We start from the raw sequence: 20,528 nt of genomic DNA on the forward strand, positions 1-20,528 counted from the left end.
AGTCTATTAAGTGTGAAACAGCATTACGTCTAAAAAATATATATACATACCTTAATAAAAAAAAAGTATACTTCATTGCTAAAAAATGTTACTCGTCATCTGAGCCTTCAGTGAGTCATAATCTTTCTGCTGGCGGAGGATCTTGCCTCCACGGTGATGGCTGCTGACTGATCAGGGTGGTGGTTGCTGAAGGTAACGGGTGGCCATGACAATTCCTTAAAATAAGACAACAATGAAGTTTGCCACATCAATTGACTTTTTCTTTCACGATTGATTTCTCTGTAGCATTGCAGTGCTGTTTGATAGCATTTTACCCACAGAACTTCTTTCAGAATTGGAGCCAGTCCTCTCAAATCCTGCCACTGCTTTATCAACTAAGTTTATGTAATATTCTAAATCCTTTGCTGTCACTTCAACAATCTTCACAGCATCTTCACAAGGAGTGGATTCCATCTCAAGAAACCACTTTCTTTGCTCATCCACAAGAAGCAACTCCTCATCTGTAAGGTTTTCTCATGAGATTGCAGTAATTCAGTCATATCTTCAGGCTTTACGTCTAGTTCTCTTGCTATTTCCACCATATCTGCCAATACTTCCTCCACTGAAGTCTTGAACCCCTCAAAGTCATCCATGAGGGTTGGAATCAACTTCTTCCAAACTCCTGTTAACGTTGATATTTTGACCTCTTTCTGAATCATGAATGTTCTTAATGACATCTAGAATGGTAAATCCTTTCCAAACAGTTTTCAATTTCCTTTTCCCAGATCCATCAGAAGAATCTCTGTCTATGGCAGCTATAGCCTTATGAAATGTATTTCTTAAATAATAAGACTTGAAATTTGAAATTAGTCCTTAATCCATGGGCTGCAGAAAGGATATTATGTTAGCAAGCACAAAAACAACATAAATCTCATTGTACATCTCCATCAGAGCTCTTGGGTGACCAGGTGCATTGTCAATGAGCAGTAGTATTTTAAAAGGAATCTTTTTTTTTCTGAGCAGTAGGTCTAGACAGTGGGCTTAAAATATTCAGCAAACCATGTTGTAAACAAATGTGCTGTCATCCACGTTTTGTTGTCCCATTTATAGAGCACAGGCAGAGTAGATTTAGCATTTAAGGGCCCCAAGATTTTCAAAATGGTAAATGAGCATTGGCTTCAACTAAAAGAGCCCCTAACAAGAGACTCAGCCTGTCCTTTGAAGCTCTGAAGCCAGACACTGACTTCTCCTTTTTGGCTATGAAAGCCCTAGATGGCATCTTCTATATAAAGCTGTTTCATCTACATTGAAAATCTATTTTTTAGTGTAGCGACCTTCATTAATGATCTTAGCTGTATCTTCTGGATAACTTGCTGCAGCTTCTACATCAGTACTTGCTGCTTCACCTTGCCACTTCTATGTTATGGAGAAGGCTTCTTTCCTTGAACTGCATTGAACCAACCTCTGCTAGTTTCAAACTTTTCTTCTGCAGTTTCCTCACCTCTCTCAGCCTTCATAGAATTGAAGAGAGTTAGGGCCTTGCTCTGGATTAGGCTTTGACTTAAGGGAATGTTGTGGCTGGTTTGATCTTCTATCCAGAGCACTAAATCTTTTTCCATATCAGTAATAAGACTGTTTCACTTTCTTATCATTCATGTGTTCACTGGAGTAGCACTTTTAATTTTCTTCAAGAACTTTTCCTTTGCATTCACAACTTGGCTAACTGTTTGGAGCAGGAGGCCTAGTTTTCAGCTCATCTCAGCGTTCAGCATGCCTTCTTCACTAAACTTAGTCATTTCTAGCTTTTGATTTAAAATGAGAGGTATGTGACTCGTCCTTTCACTTGAACACTTAGAGGCCATTGTAAGCTTACTAACTGGCCTTATTTTAAGACTGTCTTGTCTCAGGTAATAGAGAGGCCCAAAGAGAGGGAGAGAGACAGGGAAATGGCTGGTCAGTGGAGTAGTCAGAACACACACAACATTTATTAAGTTCACCATCTTATATGAGCATGATTTGTGGCACCCCAAAACAATTACAATAGTAACATCACAGATCACAGATCACCATAACAAATATAATAATAATGAAAAAGTTTGAAATATTATGAGAATTACCAAATGTGACACAGAGACATGAAGTGAGCAAATGCTGTTGGAAAAATAGCACCGATAGACTTGCTTGATGTCTTCAATTTGTAAAAAATGGCAATAAACCAAAACACAATAAAACAAGGTATGCCTATATATAAGTATAAAATGATTATTCTTTAAAGGACTTAATTTTCAAAACAAATCATTATGACACCTAAATATTTTATCATGCAAATATATTACATGAGTAATATATAACTGTAGTCTCACTGGAAAAGATTCAAACTGTATTGAAGAATATAGAATAAACACGAAAATCTGCTTTCACCTCAATCCCAGCACCACTCCCTTTCATGAAGGCATCCCCTTTTAATAGCTTTGTGGGTTTGCTTTCAATCTTTTTTTCTGTGCATTTACACATATAACAACATATACCATTTTACGTAGTAGAGTCAAGTTCTAAGTATTCTGTAAATTTTTGCCTTTAACAATATGTTTTGGACAAATTTCACTTCAGTACATATAGGTCTATACTTCAGTCTTTTGGTGACTTCATACTATTCAGTTAAACTGTGATTTATTTGACTGTTCCCCTGTTGATGAAACATAGGTTGTCTCCAATTTTATTACTATTTAAAACAATATTTCAGTGAGTATCATTGCAGATGCATCTTCCATACAAATATGGAAGTTTTTCTGCAGCACATATTTGTAGAAGAATTGGCTAGTCAAAGGATATATGAATATATGTGTTTTAATTTTGATAGATTTTGCCAGTACTCTTTACAGAAGTTGAACCATTTTATAAATTTCCAACAGTGTGTGACAGTGCTTGTTTCTTTACATCTTTACCAACACAGGTATTATCAATCTTTTTGTTTATATCTGATGGCCAAAGAAAGGATATTTTACCCTTTCATGTTCTTATAGATTATTTATAGTTTTATGAATCAGCTGTTATATCCTTTGACCATTTTCTGTTGGACTCAATCTTTTTCATATTGATTGGAAAAATCTTTATATGCATTCTAGATATTAATCCTTTATCTTTTATATATATTGCAAATGTTTTCTGTCACTTGTATTTTCATTTTATTTGTAGCAAAAAAAGTATTTGTCATTTTCATTTGTAATTTACAAGTTAATTTTTAAGAGATCAGATCTCTCCATCTTTTACATTATGGATTCTGAATTTTATGTGTCATTTCATAAGGCTTATATAAATATTCTCCTTTATTTTCTTCCAATACTAATATAGGTTGTTCTAAAAATTTTAGCTTTTTTTTTTTGGCTGCATTGGGTCTTAGTTGCAGTACACGGGATCTTTGTTGAGGCATGTGGGATCTTTTGTTGCGGTGCACGGGCTCTTCTTTCGTTGCGGTGTGCGGGCTTCTCACTAGTTGTGGCGTGTGGGTTTTCTCTTCTCTAGTTGTGGCGTGCAGGTTTTCTCTTCTCCAGTTGTGGCGTGCGGGTTTTCTCTTCTCTAGTTGTGGCGCACGGGCTCCAGGGCGCATGGGCTCTGTAGTTGTGGCAGGTGGCTCTCTAGTTGAGGTGCCCGGGCTCAGTAGTTGTGGCGCATGGGCTTAGCTGGCCCCACTGCATGTGGGATCTTAGTTCCCCGACCAGGGATCAAACCCACGTCCCCTGCATTGGAAGGCGGATCCTTTACCACTGGACCACCAGGGAAGTACCTAAAACTTTTAGCTTTTTAATTCTATCTAGAAATTGTTTTATTCTGTGTGAGGTGGGGGGGGGTCAAATAATTTTATCCTTAAAAATGGACCAAGCATCATCTTTTTTACTCTATTTTGAAATATTAGCTATCATTAAAATTATTTTCATATATAAGGGGTCTATTTATAGATCCTTCTATTTCTATTCCATTGATCTCTCTGTCTAATCTTGGACACCTACCACATTATTTTGGTTATTACAACCTGATGATATGTTTTGATATGTGATAGGGCAAATTCTCTTCCCCTGTCCCCACTTATATTTTTTTTTAATTCTTGGCTATTCTTGAACATTTTCCTTTCCAAATAAAATTTAGAAACGGTTTGTTAAGTTCTATTTAAAAGTCCTATTAGGATTTGATTGTGATTGTATTGAATTTAAATTTAATTTGGGGCAAACTGACTACTTTGTAGTATTGGGCCTCTCATCCAGGAACATGATAAGTTATTCCATTTACTCAAGTCCTCTCCCACATTTTCCTTTATATACGTCTTAAACATTTCTTGTTAAGTATAGTTCTGGGCATTTATATTTTATATGGTTATGAAGCGGATTGTATCAGTCAAATATGCTTTCAGTAAAAGACACAGAAATCCGAACAAACAGAAAACAGAATAACTGAAATAACAAGAAGTAGTGAGGCCAAGTCCCTGGCTGTTGTGACTGACTTCAGTGATGTTGGCAAAGAGCTCCATCATCCTTCTGCTTGCCACTTCATGAGCTCTTTTAATCGGAATATTCAGTTCTTTCGTCACCTCTGGGAAGTTTCTTTCTCTTAATTCCTTGATCATTTCTTCTCTTCCATTCTCTGTTAAGCCCTCTGGAACCTCCGTTTGTTAAACACTGGACATTCTGAACTGATCCTGCATGTATTTTAATTTTTTTTTCTCTTGTATTTACATTTCTGTTTTTAAATTCTGTGTTCTGGAAGATGTCCTCAATATTAGCTTCCACTTGCTAATTTGATTTGCTGTCGTACCCATTTGGTTTCTCAGAACGTTTATTGAATATTTTCTATTTCTAATTGTTTTTATTTTGACTTCAAAGCATTTACCCTATTCTTTTCTACAGCAGCCTATTCTTTTATAGATGCTTTGTTCTCCCAGATTTTAAAAAATTCTCTTATGGGGACTTCCCTGGTGGTCCAGTGAGTAAGACTCCATGCTCCCAACACAGGAGGCCCGGGTTCGATCCCTGGTTGGGGAACTAGATCCCACATGCATGCTGCAACTGAGGGTTCACGTGCCGCAACTAAAGATCCCGCATGCTGCAATGAAGATCACGCGCGCTGCAAATAGGACCTGGTGCAGCCAAAATAAATAAATAAATATAAAATGAAAAAGTAAAAAAAAAATTCTCTTAGGGACCATTTTGGTTTTTTCTAGAGCCATTTCTGTTTGTTCATGTTGTTTTTGCCCATTCATCCACAGTTCTTATGATAATTACTTAGTTGCCTGATAATTACCTAGAGCATCCTCCTGCTATTTTATTTGTTCACTCTGAACATCAAGTTTCTTGGGATCTGCTCTTTGAAGTGGTTATCTCTTGCACATATTTTGGCTGCAGGTTACATTTCTGCTCCTATTTGTCTATCAGTTCAGTCCCTTCTGATTTATATCTCACAATTTTTAGTCTTTTGTTGGTACCCTCTCCACTGTTATAAAATATTTTTAAATTGTCTTTTGCTAGTTTTAAGGAATTTTCAGCAGGAGGACACAATTTTAATCTACTATCATAGATTTCCTAATGTGATACTCATCATAGATATTACTATATAACAGGAAAAAAAGTTAATTCATCTTTCCTACATAGCCTGTTTCTTTTTCAAAATGATAGATACAGCAACCAAATTTTCAACATTTTTAATAAATTTTTTAGGTCAAGGCTCACTCTTTATTTTCTGCATTCAACAATGTTATCCTAGAAGAAAGCAAAAAAAATTCAGAAGGATCAGTATTGTCCCAGGATTTGAAATTTGATGATGAAGTTATAAAAATGGATCCCAGGATCAAGCCCAGACCAAAACTTATTAGCTTGGATGATAAAACAATACTTTCCCTTGCCAACACTAGCATTTACAGTCATATTGTGGTGAGTATTATGAGGAATAAAATTTGGGGACACGAACCTTGAATTTGGTCAGAATCTATCGCATGAAATCTAAAGATATTAAACCACCTATCTGATGATGCCAGGCAGCATGCTGTCCATGCCGGGCATGCTTAAAAGTGCCCAGCCCTTTTCTTCTACAGATCAGTGTTGTCCAGTAGTAATATAATATGAACCATATATGTAATTTTGAATTTTGTATTAGCCACATTTTTTTTTTTTTTTTTTTTAATTTATGGCTGTGTTGGGTCTTCGTTTCTGTGTGAGGGCTTTCACTAGTTGTGGCAGGCGGGGGCCACTCTTCATCGCGGTGCGCAGGCCTCTCACTATCGCGGCCTCTTGTTGCGGAGCACAGGCTCCAGACACGCAGGCTCAGTAGTTGTGGCTCACGGGCCCAGTTGCTCCGTGGCATGTGGGATCTTCCCAGACCAGGGCTCGAACGCGTGTCCCCTGCATTGGCAGGCAGATTCTCAACCACTGCGCCACCAGGGAAGCCCTAGCCACATTTTTAAAGATTTAAAATTAAAAGGTAAGATCAATTTTAATAATATATTATAATTAACTCAATATATCCCAAATATTATCATTTCAACATACAGGCAATATGAAGATTCATTAACAGATAGTTTCATGCTAAGTCTCTGAAACCTGGAGTATATTTTACACTCACAGCACATTTCAGTTCAGACACAGTTCAAGTGCTCAATAGCCCCATGTGGCTAGTGGCTATCATAGAGGACAGTGGAGGTCTAGAGGTAGCCTTGTAATTTGCAAGGAATTTCATTCCTGAATAACAAATAAACTCTCTTTAACTGATTAAGATAGTAAGTTTCAAAACAGTTTCCAGGACCAATCAACATAGAATACAGGAGTTTTATCTTTACAAAATTAATCAACAGAATTTGAGTAACTTATCGAAGCAACTTACTTTACACTGAGGAAATTCTATTGAGATATTAAGCCTCCCTCTATATCTTGACTCTCAATCTGTCCATTTCAAATCTGCTACCATTCTGTCCAAACTCCCTTTATCTCCGACCTAGACTACTTCCATAGGGCTACTACACAACTCCAGGAGGCACCATGCACATTATATTCTGTTAATGTGCTCTTTGGATGCCATTCACTCTATAACTTGACCATAACTCAATACAAGGTGTGTGTGTCTGTGTGTTGGGGGGTGGGGGAGGTACATGCCTACTAGAGCTATGCAAAAGAGGCCTTGTCCAGCTTCCGCTTTAAGGCCACAACCCATTCTCCATGTTGAAGTGAGAGGAGTCTTTTCAAAATGCAAGTCTGATTTGTCATCCCTCACTACTCCTATTTGAAATGCTCAAATGATTTTCCATTGTTTTAAAAATAAAACCAGAGTCCTTAATATGGCCTATAAGGTTTTGCATGACCTGGTCCCTGGCCTGTCTTTCCACACTCTTCTCATATTACCCTCCCTTTAGCAATGTATGCTCAGCCTCCTTTTTGTTTCTTTAATGTACCGTTTGCAGCCACACAGAGCCTCTGCACTTGTACTGTACTCCTGCACTGTACTCCTGCATGGAATGTTCTCCCCTGACCCTGTTTCTCCTAGTTAACTCCCACACATATTTTTGATCTATACTTAAGCATTAAATCCTTCTCTTACCTCTAGGTCTAGATAAGAATCTAAGTAAGATTCCTTTGTCATATGCTTTGTATCCTTCCTAAACTATAAATTCCACAGGGGCAGAGATTATGGCTGTTCTTAGTCATTTATATTCCCAGCATGAGGGCAACAATATAAGATTGTGCAGTGTACACTGAACAAAAGGGCCACACCTAAGGGGCAACTTTCAAATAAGAGTAGTATATTTACTACAACAATTTTTTGATGACTGTTGGTAAAATTTCTTTTACTAACAAAATCAGCCTATTGCAACAATTTTCTAAAAGCTGGAAAATAAAGGTGTCTTGAGGTAAGGATGCCTTTTTCTAATTTACTCATAAACACTGAGTGGACTGGCATCAACTCTGCCATTATCTAGCACAATACCTAGCACACATGAGATACTCATTAGTTACTTGTTTTAAAACAGAATGTCTGAGTGGTTCTTAACAAAGAAAGTGGGTTGTTTGCTTGAACCTGCAGAAGTAGTAAACAAATTGATATTAACTGATAAATTGATAAGAATACTTAAGAAGACAAATTATTCTTACATGACACTATCTTTCTATGCATGCACTGAAAGCTAAGGTACAGATAAAAATTCAGAAATGATTTTTATCTTGAAAGTCAATTACTTTGCTCCATCGTTACATTTCTAAATCCATTGTTTATGATGACAGTTTTTTCTCAAGTGATTGTGTGAAACAGGAAGAGAAAGCAAAAAATATTTTTTAAAATAATAAGTGAGGTCAACAGTTTTCAGCCTGCTTCTAAAAATATTTGAAACACTTTTTTAGGAAAGTTTATGGGATTGCTTTGGTAAAACTGTGTTAGCATTATCCACCAAATCTTCAAGTCTAGGAGATTGTCGTTACCTTAGAGGATTATTATTAGAGAGGAAGGAAAACTTCATAACATAATGGCAATGTCACCACCTTTATCATAAGTGTGCAGTATACTTATTACAGGAGCAATCTTCCAGCTGACAGCATGGAAAAATTGTTTCTGAACTATATTGTCAAGATTTCATATTTGAGTAATGAATTCTTGATAATAAAGCTTCAGTAATGAAAGGTTTAATAAATGAATGTGCTCTGATTGGACTGAGCTTCTAGAACATGTATTCCTATAGATTTAAAGGGATTAAATAAAAGTAAAAAAAAAAAAAAAAAAAAAAAAACAGCACCAGAAGGTAGGTCTTTTTTATTATCTTTGGTTTGTGATAAGAAACAGAGAGGAGAGTTAAGACTTCAGAATATCTTGGCCAGCTTGTGACCTCCACCTGACTGTATTAATTTGGTCAACACGCATAACAGAAGAATGGAGGGGCTTTTTCATCTTAAATTTGCCTGTATTGCTTAAAAGCCAGCAAATTTTCTAGGGTTTCTAGTAAGAATACTAAATATTAGAAGAAGGATATTTAGATATCACACCCTTTGTTCTCCATTCTTTGTGCCGTTACTGTAAGAGAAACTGAGGGGAGGGTACATACCTCTTATTTTCTTTTCAGTTATCCCCACTAGGTCGAGTTTTATGAGGACATCTATAAAAATAAATAAAATATGTAGAAATAAAAAACCCAGAGTAACATAATTTTATATTCTCTTACAGCACAAGTAAATACTGAAAATTAGAGTTGTCAGTTATGTCTGGCTTTTGCACTGATTTATTCATTTAGCATTTACTGAGATTTGCTGTATTTTAGGCAATGAAGTAAGTATTGGGGGTTCAATGAATAAGTTATTTTCCCTGCCCCAAGGATATTATTTCAGTGGAGGAGACAGATATGGAAACAAATACAGGAAGTTTGGAGTTGCTGGGAGAGGTCCACAGAAAGAGGTGGGTTTTTTGTGGATTTTTGAAGGATATGAGAGATTTCATTGTTTTTGTCTTCCAAGCAGAGGAAATACTTTATCTATAAGCACATGGTTTTGAAAGATCCTGGTGTCTTCAGGGAACACTGAGGAATTCAGTGTGACTAGAACATAGGGTGTGTGACAGTGGAAGTATAGGTGTAGGTTGGAATACAAAGAAGATACATGAGGCTGTGGCTGGAAGAATAAGAGGTTATAGCCACATTAAGATGGATTTCAGAAGGCAAATTTATAAGTTTACATTCTTTTGTTTAGGGAATAGGCTCTCTGTTTTTAAAGACCCTAACATTGATAGCTTGTGGTTAGATTTAACTGTGGTCAGACTGGTGGTATAGAAATCCAGTAGAAACTATTGTAGTAGTCCAAAGGACAAATAATAGTCCGAACAAAGGCACTGTAGTGGTGATGGTATGGAGCGGTTGGTTTAAGAAACATTTCTAGAATCAAATGTATATAGAAAAGAGGGGAAACGGATGATCAACAATATGTTAGATAGTGAAACTCTTAATCAGGATTGAAAATATGGACTGCCAAGCAGATAAGAGAAGATGATGAATTCAATTGTGAACATGTTAAGTGTAAGGTATCTGTAGAATCTGTCATATGTGACCTGTAAACTAGTCTGCACAAATTGGCCCTTCTTAATTTTAGCAAAGTTTTGATAACTATTTGACATTCAATTGTTTCTCCCTGCCAGGAATTTAGTTATGTCCACAGTATAATAGGGTATAAGATGGTGGTGGTAAGTGAAGAGGGTTGGGAGGTAGAAACCTGATCTTATCATGATACCCATTTGTTGTGAATAGTGTGGTCAATTATATTGACATTTTCTTGTGCCACTATTTATTTTGTAGACTATACATAAATCTTCATTTGATACCATTCACAATGGTATAGTTTAAAGAGAAAAATTATGTAGACATCATGGTCTCCCCTAAATATAAAAATATAATAACATTCATTTTTATACAGCCCAGGATCAAATGGGCAGGGAAAATCTGGGCCAAATTCTGATGTAGAAACTGTCTTAGACACTCTCCCAATTCCTTCTTTGATGTTGTGTCTCCCACTTTAACACCCTCAGCCTTTCTTCCTTAGTCCAGTGCCCTCATATGGTTTCCTGTAATCAGGATGTATCCTTGCCATCCTTTCTCTTGCGAGGCAACCTAGCCAATACCCAAAATCTTTAGGGCCTACACTGTTCACTAGCCTGAGAAATAGGTCTGCCCTAATGAATATCACAACAAAAATATTTAACCATTTTCTAAAAAGAATTTCATGCCGATTATTGATAAACTTAGAGCAAGTGGAAGATCAAATTAATCAAGAACCAGATGCAATGCTGCTATTAGAAACTATACCTTTTAAAATCAGATTATAAAATCAGACTATACTTTCAAAATTATATTTTTTTCTCATTGGCTCTCTCTTAATGTTATTTAAATAGCTATAATTGGGATATAATCTCTTATTTTTTATTTACATTTTATTTTACTTCAGAGTCTGAATCTACATGGAAACAGCTTGAGTAAATTGAGAGATCTCTCCAAGTTAACAGGACTACGAAAACTTAATATCAGCTTTAATGAATTTACTTGTTTAGATGATGTATACCACCTGGTAAGAACTGTCTTTTTGAAATTATTTAAGTAAAATAAAATTATTAATTTAATGAATAAATTATTTTTGTAATTTAGACCTCACATATACCATATTAAAGATTATACAGCCCAATTCAGGAACAAAACATACATAAACTATATATATAGTATGTTACTTTCTCTAAAATAGGCCTTAGATTTAGATTCTGTTTACAAACCAAATATACACCTGTGGTCATATCTGATTTCTAGCTACTTGAAAATAAATGTAAAACTACTCCAGACCTGTTTTTTAAATGTCATTTGTAAAGTGTCATTTCCAATTTCTTCTGCTCTTTTTTTCTCACTCTTTTTTTTCTCCTTATTGTTAGTCTTTATTTCTTCCTCACTTTCTAGTTTACCACTTCACAGCTAATGTTGTCAAGTCTTCCCATCTGTTCATTATCCATATGGTTAGTTCTCTTTCTCTCTGCCTTGTCCTTTCTACCCGCATCACACACATAGATCTCATTTGATTTGTGTTTGCCTTCTTATAAATCAAGGACAAATACAGTAATACACATGCACACTCAGGTATGGATCTTATCTGGCTTTTGTTTTCCCTGTTATATGTCATATAACAAAAATAATTACATATGGGTCCCAGAACTCCAACCCAGCACCCCCTGTTTCCATAGGTCCCAAGTCACTGACATACCTTTTCAGAATATATCATCATTCTCAGCTCTTGCTCATTCTCTACTATATCTCCTTGCAACCATGTCAAGGCCCTTGTACTACTACTTCTGCGACTGTGGTGAGAGTTGCTGCTTTGCTTATTGGCCTTAGATTTTAGTATTAAACCCTCTTCCTTTTTTCTTTTACTAAGCCAAAGTCCTTTTTTTTTAATTGAGGTAACATTGGTTTATGACATTATATAAGTTTTGTGTGTACAATATTATATTTCAACTTCTGTATACACTACAGTGTGCTCACCACCAAAAGTTTAGTTTCTATCTATCACCATACAGTTGACCACCTTTACCCATTTTGCCCTCCCTCCACCCTACTTCCCCTCTGGTAATCACTACTGTGTTCCTTTTATCTATGTTTGTTTTTATTTGGTTTGGTTTGTTCATTTATTTTGTTTTCTTTTACTCCACATACAAGTGATATCATACAGTATTTGTCTTTGTCTGACTTATTTCACTTAGCATAATACCCTCCAAGTCCATCCATGTTGTTGCAAATGGCAAGATTTCATCTTTCTTATGTCTGAGTAATATTCCATTGTATATATGTACCACATCTTCTTTATCCATTCATCTGTTGATGGACAATTGGGTTGCTTCCATATCTTGGCAACTGTAAATAATGATGCTATGAACATAGGGGTGCATATTTTGAATTAGTGTTTTTGTACTCTTCAGATAAATACACAGAAGTAGAAAAGCTGGATCATATGGTGGTTCTATTCTTAATTTTTGAGGAATCTCCATACTGTTTTTCATAGTGGCTGCACCAATTTACATTCTCACCAACAGTGCATGAGGGTTTACTTTTCTCCACATCCTCTTTTTAATTCTTACCTTTTTGATAATAGCTATTCTAATAGGCATGAGGTGAGATCTCATTGTAGTTTTGATTTGTGTTCCCCTAATAATTAGTGATGAACATCTTTTCATGCACCTGTTGGCCATCTGTATGTCTTCTTTGAAAAAAGCTCCTGTGCCCATTTTTAAAATTGGGTTGTTTGGGTTTTTTTGTTGTTGAGTTGAATGAGTTTTTTTTATATATTTTGGATATCAGCCCCTTATCAGATATATGATTTGCAAATATCTTCTCCAATTCAGTAGGTTGTCTTTTCATTTTGTTGATGGTTTCCTTTGCTGTACAGAAGCTTTTTAGTTTGGTGTAGTCCCATTTGTTTATTTTTGCTTTTGTTTAGGAGACATATCTAGAAAGACATTGCTAAGACTGACGTAAAAGAGCATACTGCCTATATTTCTCCTAGGAATTTTAATGGTGTTGGGAAGTTGGATGGCCACATGCAAAATGGATTAAAGACTTAACTGTAAGGCCAAAGTCCTTTTTAATAGAATTCCCCTTGGGTTTGGTATGCAACTGAGGAAAGAAGGTAGTTTAATAGAGGTCCCAGGACTATATATAAATTTTGGGCATTTTTGTTTAATTTTCTTCTAATGATTTGCTAGCAGTTCCAAAGGTTATAACAGGCATTATAATTTTGCTTAGGCACAGATTTAAAGACTAAACTCTTAAGTCATGCAAGGTGAGTGAGCTTAGCCAGCTCCCCAGCATGTATTTGCAATGTAGCTTTGTTGTTCTTCAATACAAAAATTTCTTTCATCATCATAGCCTCACAGCCTGCTTATTGGATGACTATTACCACAGTCATTTTACAGATAAGGGAACTGGACAAATTTTATGCCCAAGTGGTATTTTCAAATTTTAGAGCTAGTAAAGGTAGCTAGATAGAGACCCCTCAGACATTAAGAATCCAATGTATAAACATGTCTCTAAAAAATGACTGTAAGGCTCTCTGGATGTTCAGAGAGAGAAGATACTGTACATGTAAAATAAAACACAGATACTGAAAACTACATACTACAAACAAGTGGTTTAGTAAATTTTTATAAGGTGAACATGCTTGTTAACTAGCGTCCAGGTCAAGAAATAAAACTTTGCCACCTACAGCATAAACCCCTTCTATATGCCCCATTCCTTCAAGAAATCATTATCCTGACTAATAGTTATCCTCTCCCTGCTCTTTTTCCCCTATAGTTCCATCACCCAAACGTGTATCCCTAGCACAGCAATTTGGTTTTCCCTTTTTTTTTAATGTACTGTATTTTTTAAGTCTCTTTTAAGTTTCCCTTCTATCCCCTTCTGCTCCCCACTGTTTATCTGTAGAAATACTTGGACCTTCAAAACCAAAGAGTTTCCCACAGTCCAGACCCTGCCAATTTGCTTACCTATGATACACCCTACATGCCCTCCACCCTCCAGATTTTCTACAAATTGGCAACTGGATCCAGAGATTGGATCAGACTCAGGTTCCATTCCTCTGGCGAGACTATAAGGGACACATAATGTCTAGTTGTCTCACTTTTCTGATTCTAGGAGCCATTATTAATGCCTGTATCTATTAATTCATTGGAGATTACAAAATAGCAACATTCTTATTCTAGCATTTCTTTTTCATTTATTAATTGGAACACTTTTACATAGAGATGTTTCCCCTTATCTATTATTTGGATACCCAGTAGGACCATTCATATAGAAAATGCGGAATAGATGTTTGATTATTTGCCTTTATTTACCAACTTTGAAGATAATGAATGAGTTCCTTATGAATTCCCAAAGATGAGCAATGCTTTTTTAGTTTTAATATCATTAGGAATGCAAGGACTTAAACATATTTGATGATATTCAATTTACTGCAATTACTATCATGATTGAAGCTCAGATTTTCTCATCCTTAGCCAGCGGAAGCATCATAAGGTTAGTTCGTTTTGCCATGACCCTAGTAGTCTGTGATAGCTTCTTTGCTGCCTGGTATGAAAGATGTTCCATACACATTTTATGTATTTTTCTGTTGCAGACATGGGATCAACTATTTCTTCAAGGAGCCCTGGTTTCTTTTAGAGAAGTGGTATTTAAGGGCCACAATCTGGGTTGGTGATTGTTTCTAGGTCTTTCCATTGAACAGAATTTGTTGTGGGGGAGGGGTGTGTGTGTGTGTGTGTGTGTGGTATATGTGCAACTAAAACTAACCTCATGAATTTATATTGATACTTCCAATTCAAATTTAAGACTGCAAATCATTTAACTTAACCTTTCTCTGTTACTTAACATCTTTATCTTTTTTTCCCACACCAATAATCCTGATTCTCAGGGATACAAGGTGATAGAATTAGGATATTTAATAATCACTCATTTGTTTTATCCCCTATTACACACACAACAGTCTCAGAATGATAGCGCTAGTACTCTTATCAACATGTTACTGGAAAGATTTTTTTAAAATTTTGTGTATGTTCTTTTCATTCTTCTCTATTTAAAAAAAGTTAAAATTATTACACTATATCTACTTTGTTAGAGCATGTAGCCCTTACACTCTGTACACTCTCCCTTTTAGTTCATTGGTAATTGTGTATTTAATTCTTATCACCAGTTCTTAGGGTGGTATCAAACATTTTGATTGTCTGAAAAATATTCTATTATAGATTCCTCAGGAAGGGCTTATGGAAACAATATCCCTTCAGTTACTGAATGTTGATAATAATTTATCTATGTCCTTTATACTTGAAAGGCAGTTTTGTTAGATGTAAAATCCTTGGCTCACAATTTCTTTTCTTGGGCATCATAAATGTTATTTCATTTTCTTCTGGCATAAAGTGTTGCAGTAGAAAAGTCTGATGAGAATGTATAATTTTTTCCCTTGTAAGTCACAGGCTTGGTTGTTCTGGGTCAATATTTCGGATTCACAGTATGCTTTTCCAAAATGTAGATTAAAATCATTCTTTCTTTTATGTTTTTGAACTGGAGGTTTTTAGCAATTTTTCTGTTTCCTTTCTTTGGTTCTCTTCTTTAGGAACTCCCATTATCCATATGTTGAATCTTTATCTATCTTCACTACTTGTCACTTTCTCGAGTCTTTTTTTTTTTTTTTAAGGGAAATCATATTCTTCATTACACCTTTTTGTATGTCTGAAGTAACTCCTTATAACTTTTTTTTAAAATTTATTTATTTTTGGCTGCATTGGGTCTTTGTTGCTGCATGCGGTCTTTCTCTAGCTGCGGTGAGAGGGAGCTACTCTTCGATGTGGTGCGTGGGCTTCTCACTGTGGTGGCCTCTCTCATTTTGGAGAACGGGCCGTAGGTGCGCAGGCTTCAGTAGTTGGGGCTCACGGGCCCAGTTGCCCCATGGCATGTGGGATCTTCCCGGATCAGGGCTCGAACCCGTGTCCCCTGCATTAGCAGGCAGATTCCCAGCCACTGCACCACCAGGGAAGCCCCTCTTGAGTCCTTTTTATCTCTCCATTTAGATTTTAAATTGATTTGATTTTTAAAATTTTCATCTTTTTCACCTTCTATTTATCTTAAGGCATTATTTGTTGTGTTTACTTCTTTTGTCTTTGACTAGTTTAATCTTCATTTCTGAAATGCTTTTATTATTTTATTTCGAATTCTTTTCTGGGTTCTTTCTTCTCATTTCTGAGTTTTTCTAATCCAGATTTATGTTGTTATTTTGAATCTTGTATCATTCTTAAATCTTTTTGCTTGTTCTGAAATAATAGGTTTATTGTTATGATATGTTTCTTGGGCATATATTTCTGGTATACTTTTATTGCCTGCAGCAATATAGCAATATTTTTCTATGTCTTACACACACACACACACACACACACACACACACACACAGCTTTATCTGGGATTTGACCTTAATACTTTTTTGCTGCTCATTTTCCAGTGAAATTAGTTCTTAACTTTTAAAACAAAAGTGGGATTTGGGAAAGCTTTTCTAATTTCACAGATCACCCTCTTCTGCTGTTTATATGTACTGTTTAAAAACTGTAGCAGTTACTTTCTGAAATTTCCTGGCTCTATCCCCTTCCTCCACTTCAGTTTGAACTTTCTCTTTTATTTGACTTTTTTGTCCTTATCCTGTTTAATTTTTATTTAGCCCAGCAGTTTCTTCTCCAAGAAAGATTCAGTTCTGTAAGGGAGCCCTGGTGGGGCAGTTTGAAGATTCGTAGGGGCTAGACTGCTCCACCCCCTTCAGACCTTTTTACTGTAGGTCCCATGCACTCGCCTGGTATCAAAGAGGGCAAAACTCCTCCCACTTTCAACTGCTGTATTCAGTTGGCCCTCATACCTTCCACTGAATATTGGTTGGCTATTTTGGGGCTCTCTTATTCTCAGGTCCATCAGATGCTGCCCTGATGCTTCCCTCTTCCTCTCACATAGACCTGGACACCATGTAGGTCTTGTGGTTGGTGGTGGTTTATCCCCACCAACTTCTTTGAGACTTATGGGGCTACCTTGTTACGTAGCTTTGTTATAAATGTTGTCCATAGAATTTTGGTTTTATTTTTAACTCTCTTTTTATGTGGGGATTCAGAGAGATTGAACACCTATGCTGCCTAGCCTCTATATTCTACAGTAATCAACTTTGTATGTGTGTTTAATATTAATTATATTTATCTCAGCATCATAAAAGGTTATAACCTAATTTAATCACTCACGTGTTATTCCTATTGTCTTCTAAGTTTTTTAATTTGCCTCTCATTTTTACTATCATTTTCCTTAAGCGTGTCTCTAACATGGAGAGTTTCCATACCCATCTTGCATGCTAGGCATTAGTTCTACTAGGTTGCAGAAAGTAAACATATTGTCACTATGTGTTCATCACCCTGGCCTTGCCTTGTGAGTCAAAATACCCAACCTGTGACTGTTTATATAATGGAAGACCTGGGCTTCATAAATGGTGGAAATATACTATATAGTTTTTATAGAGTTTTTAAAAATCTAAATAAGACATCACATAAGGTAAATTGAAATGGCATAAGCTGTATGCCTGTCATTCACTCACCTGAACTATCAGAAAAGGAGAGTATTCAAGCAAAAGGAATAGGAACAGATTTTTTTTTTCTCTGAAAATAGCTACACCACAGTCAGAGTTGGCCGAGAAAAGACAAATATGTATGGCTATTTGCAACTTTAATAGATTATGGGCCTAATTTTTTATGGAAATAGTACTTCTGTCTTATCTTTTCCAATGAGAAATTTATTGTTAAAGTGTTTCTAATGCCTTGAGACAGCTAATCTACATTTAGAGATTGAACTATTACCCCTAAAATATTTTAAAGAGGTCTTGTGGGTTTTAATATTTGTAAGTTGGGCTACATTATACTGTAACTTACCAAAGATTTAAACTGAAGCACAAGAAATGTTAAAACACAAAACTCTGCTACAAAACTGAAAATATTATTCCTTGAATATTTATGGAGTGTATGGAGTCTGTTTTATATTCTAGGAATATAAAAAAGTGAAGATCCCACCCCTGTTTTCAAGGAAAGAAGGCAGTTATCTTTATATGATGCATGATTCACAAATGCTAGTCTGCATGCAAGTGCCAGAATTTGGGACAAGTTTTTAACCACTTTTTGATGAAAAATGGGAGAAGATGGGCCATATAGTAAATTTTTATAAATCTAAATTAATTTAATTTAAAAGACTGTTCTAAGATTATATCCTTAATACTTTTTTACTGCCAAATATCCTTTTGTTCAAGAAATTATAATCACAGTAAATTATAGGATTTTTTTTACTATGCTTACTTATGAGATTAAAATGTCAGTAACACTATTTGATTTCCAGAAATTTTTTAGATTTTAATGATCTGAACACTCAACTCTTGAAACCTGAGTCACTATAATAGATGCTATTCCAACAATACAAACTATGCATTATATAGCAGTGACTAATTCTATGGTGAATTCAAACAATTGTTTGTTTTAAACTGTAAAGAAATCAAGTTTATTTTTAATTTATAGTAATATTATTTTTATTTTTAAAAATATGTTGCAAAATATTTTCTTCAAGTACTCTTTATCTCTTTCTTGTTCTGGGTCTGAGTTCGTATATACTTTAAAAGAAAATTTTGTTTGCAACAAATAGAAGTAACAAATTAAAGTCTTAAAGATTTCTTACAAATATGTAAAAAAAGATCTGAATATATAAATGGCCAAAGATGAGAAACACAACAAACAAACAAAAAAATTTTTTTAATGTCTAATATAAACACATGGAAAAGATGTGCAACTTCACTGATAATAATGTAAATTAAAATAAGGCAGGTGGGTTGGTGGGTATTTAAGGAAATGAGCATTCTCAAATTCCATTGCTGGAAGAAAAAACTCATACAAACTGCCTTAAAACTATTTGGCAACATTTATCAAGAGTCTTAACAATACAGAAATCCTTAAAACCAGTAATCTTATTTCTAAAAACCTTTTCTGAAAAAATACTGGCATCTCGGTTAAAGTATTATGACCATGGACATTTGTTGCAGTGTTGACAACAATTAGAAGCCACATAAATGTCCATAATGAAATGTTTAAAACAATACTAATAATTCACATATTAGAATACTATGCAATCATGAAAAATCGTTTTAAAAAATAAATTTATTTATTTAGTTTTGGTGGCATCGGGCCTTCGTTGCTGCACACGGGCTTTCTCTAGTTGTGGCGAGCAGGGCCTACTCTTCATTGCAGTGCGTGGGCTTCTCACTGCGGTGGCCTCTCTTGTCGTGGAGCATGGGCTCTAGGTGCATGGGCTTCCATAGTTGTGGCACGTGGGCTCAGTAGTTGTGGCTCGTGGGCTCTAGAGTGAAGGCTCAGTAGTTGTGACACGTGGGCTTAGTTGCTCCATGGTATGTGGTATCTTCCCAGATCAGGACTCAAACCCATGTCCCCCACATTGGCAGGTAGACTCTAAACCACTGTGCCACCAGGGAAGCCCCATGAAAAATCATTTTGAAGAATATTTAATGGTGTGTGAACATGTTAGAAGGGTACAAAATTCTATATAACAGAATAATAAATATGTTTTATATAAGAAAAAATATATTGGTATATAATAAAAAATGTTTTCAGTGGTTCTTTCTGAGCAATAGAATTATATATGCTTTCTATTTTTTCTTTTTATTTATTTACTGTATTTCTCAGATCTCCAACAAGAACATGTGTTACTTTAATAATTTTTAAAAATTATTATTAAAAATCACGTACTTCTAAAAAAGGAAATTATAGAATGGAATAGGTTTAGTTTCTGCCTCTGAAGATGAACTTTTTTTTTTAATTTTTTTTTTAATTTTTTAGTTTTTTTATAAATTTCTTTCTTTATTTATTTTTGACTGTGTTGGTTCTTCATTTCTGTGTGAGGGCTTTCTCCAGGTGTGGCGAGCGGGAGCCACTCTTCATCGCGGTGCGCGGGCCTCTCACTGTCGCGGCCTCTCGTTGCGGAGCACGGCTCCAGATGCGCAGGCTCACTAGTTGTGGCGCACGGGCTTAGTTGCTCCGCGGCATGTGGGATCCTCCCGGACCAGGGCTCGAACCCGTGTCCCCTGCATCGACAGGCAGACTCTCAACCACTGCGCCACCAGGGAAGCCCAAGATGGAACTTTTTTAACCAAGCCATGAGTTCAATAATATAAACTAGAAGCCTAGATATAAGAAACGTACTTCTTTGTTTGTTGGGGACAATTACCTTGCCAGTTTCTCTTTGCCTTCTCCTCCATGAAAACAAACATTGCCACTCTATGTTAAAAGGCTGAAGTGAGAATTAAGAGAAAATGACTAGGAAAATATGTACATTGATACCATTGCTGCAGTATAACTACTGTTTAGGTTTTCTGTGAGGATTACCAAAAAAGCACGTAAAATAAGAGAATCAGAGAGAAAAGAACTATGTAAATACAAACCGTGATCCT

At 35.7% G+C, this 20,528-nt stretch overlaps 1 protein-coding gene and 1 long non-coding RNA gene across 3 annotated transcripts in view; one reads left to right on the forward strand and one right to left on the reverse strand.

The window, feature by feature from the left end:
* Window positions 1–20,528, forward strand: part of LRRC9 (leucine rich repeat containing 9) — a 95,062-nt gene that overhangs the window by 36,616 nt on the left and 37,918 nt on the right. Inside the window, exons 16-17 of the mRNA XM_059915736.1 lie at window positions 5,685–5,897; window positions 10,929–11,048. Coding sequence (XP_059771719.1) covers window positions 5,685–5,897; window positions 10,929–11,048 — 333 coding nt within the window. The remainder of the gene's footprint in view (window positions 1–5,684; window positions 5,898–10,928; window positions 11,049–20,528) is intronic.
* The window catches only part of LOC132360654 (uncharacterized), a 79,037-nt gene continuing 67,553 nt past the window's right edge, over window positions 9,045–20,528 (reverse strand). Inside the window, exon 3 of one of the 2 annotated variants that reach the window (XR_009501147.1) lies at window positions 9,045–9,097. This is a non-coding gene — a long non-coding RNA (uncharacterized LOC132360654). The remainder of the gene's footprint in view (window positions 9,098–20,528) is intronic. The other variant, XR_009501146.1, reaches the window with a different exon arrangement.

The sequence above is a fragment of the Balaenoptera ricei genome, chromosome 2 (genome assembly GCF_028023285.1).
Source record: "Balaenoptera ricei isolate mBalRic1 chromosome 2, mBalRic1.hap2, whole genome shotgun sequence".
NCBI lineage: Eukaryota > Metazoa > Chordata > Mammalia > Artiodactyla > Balaenopteridae > Balaenoptera > Balaenoptera ricei.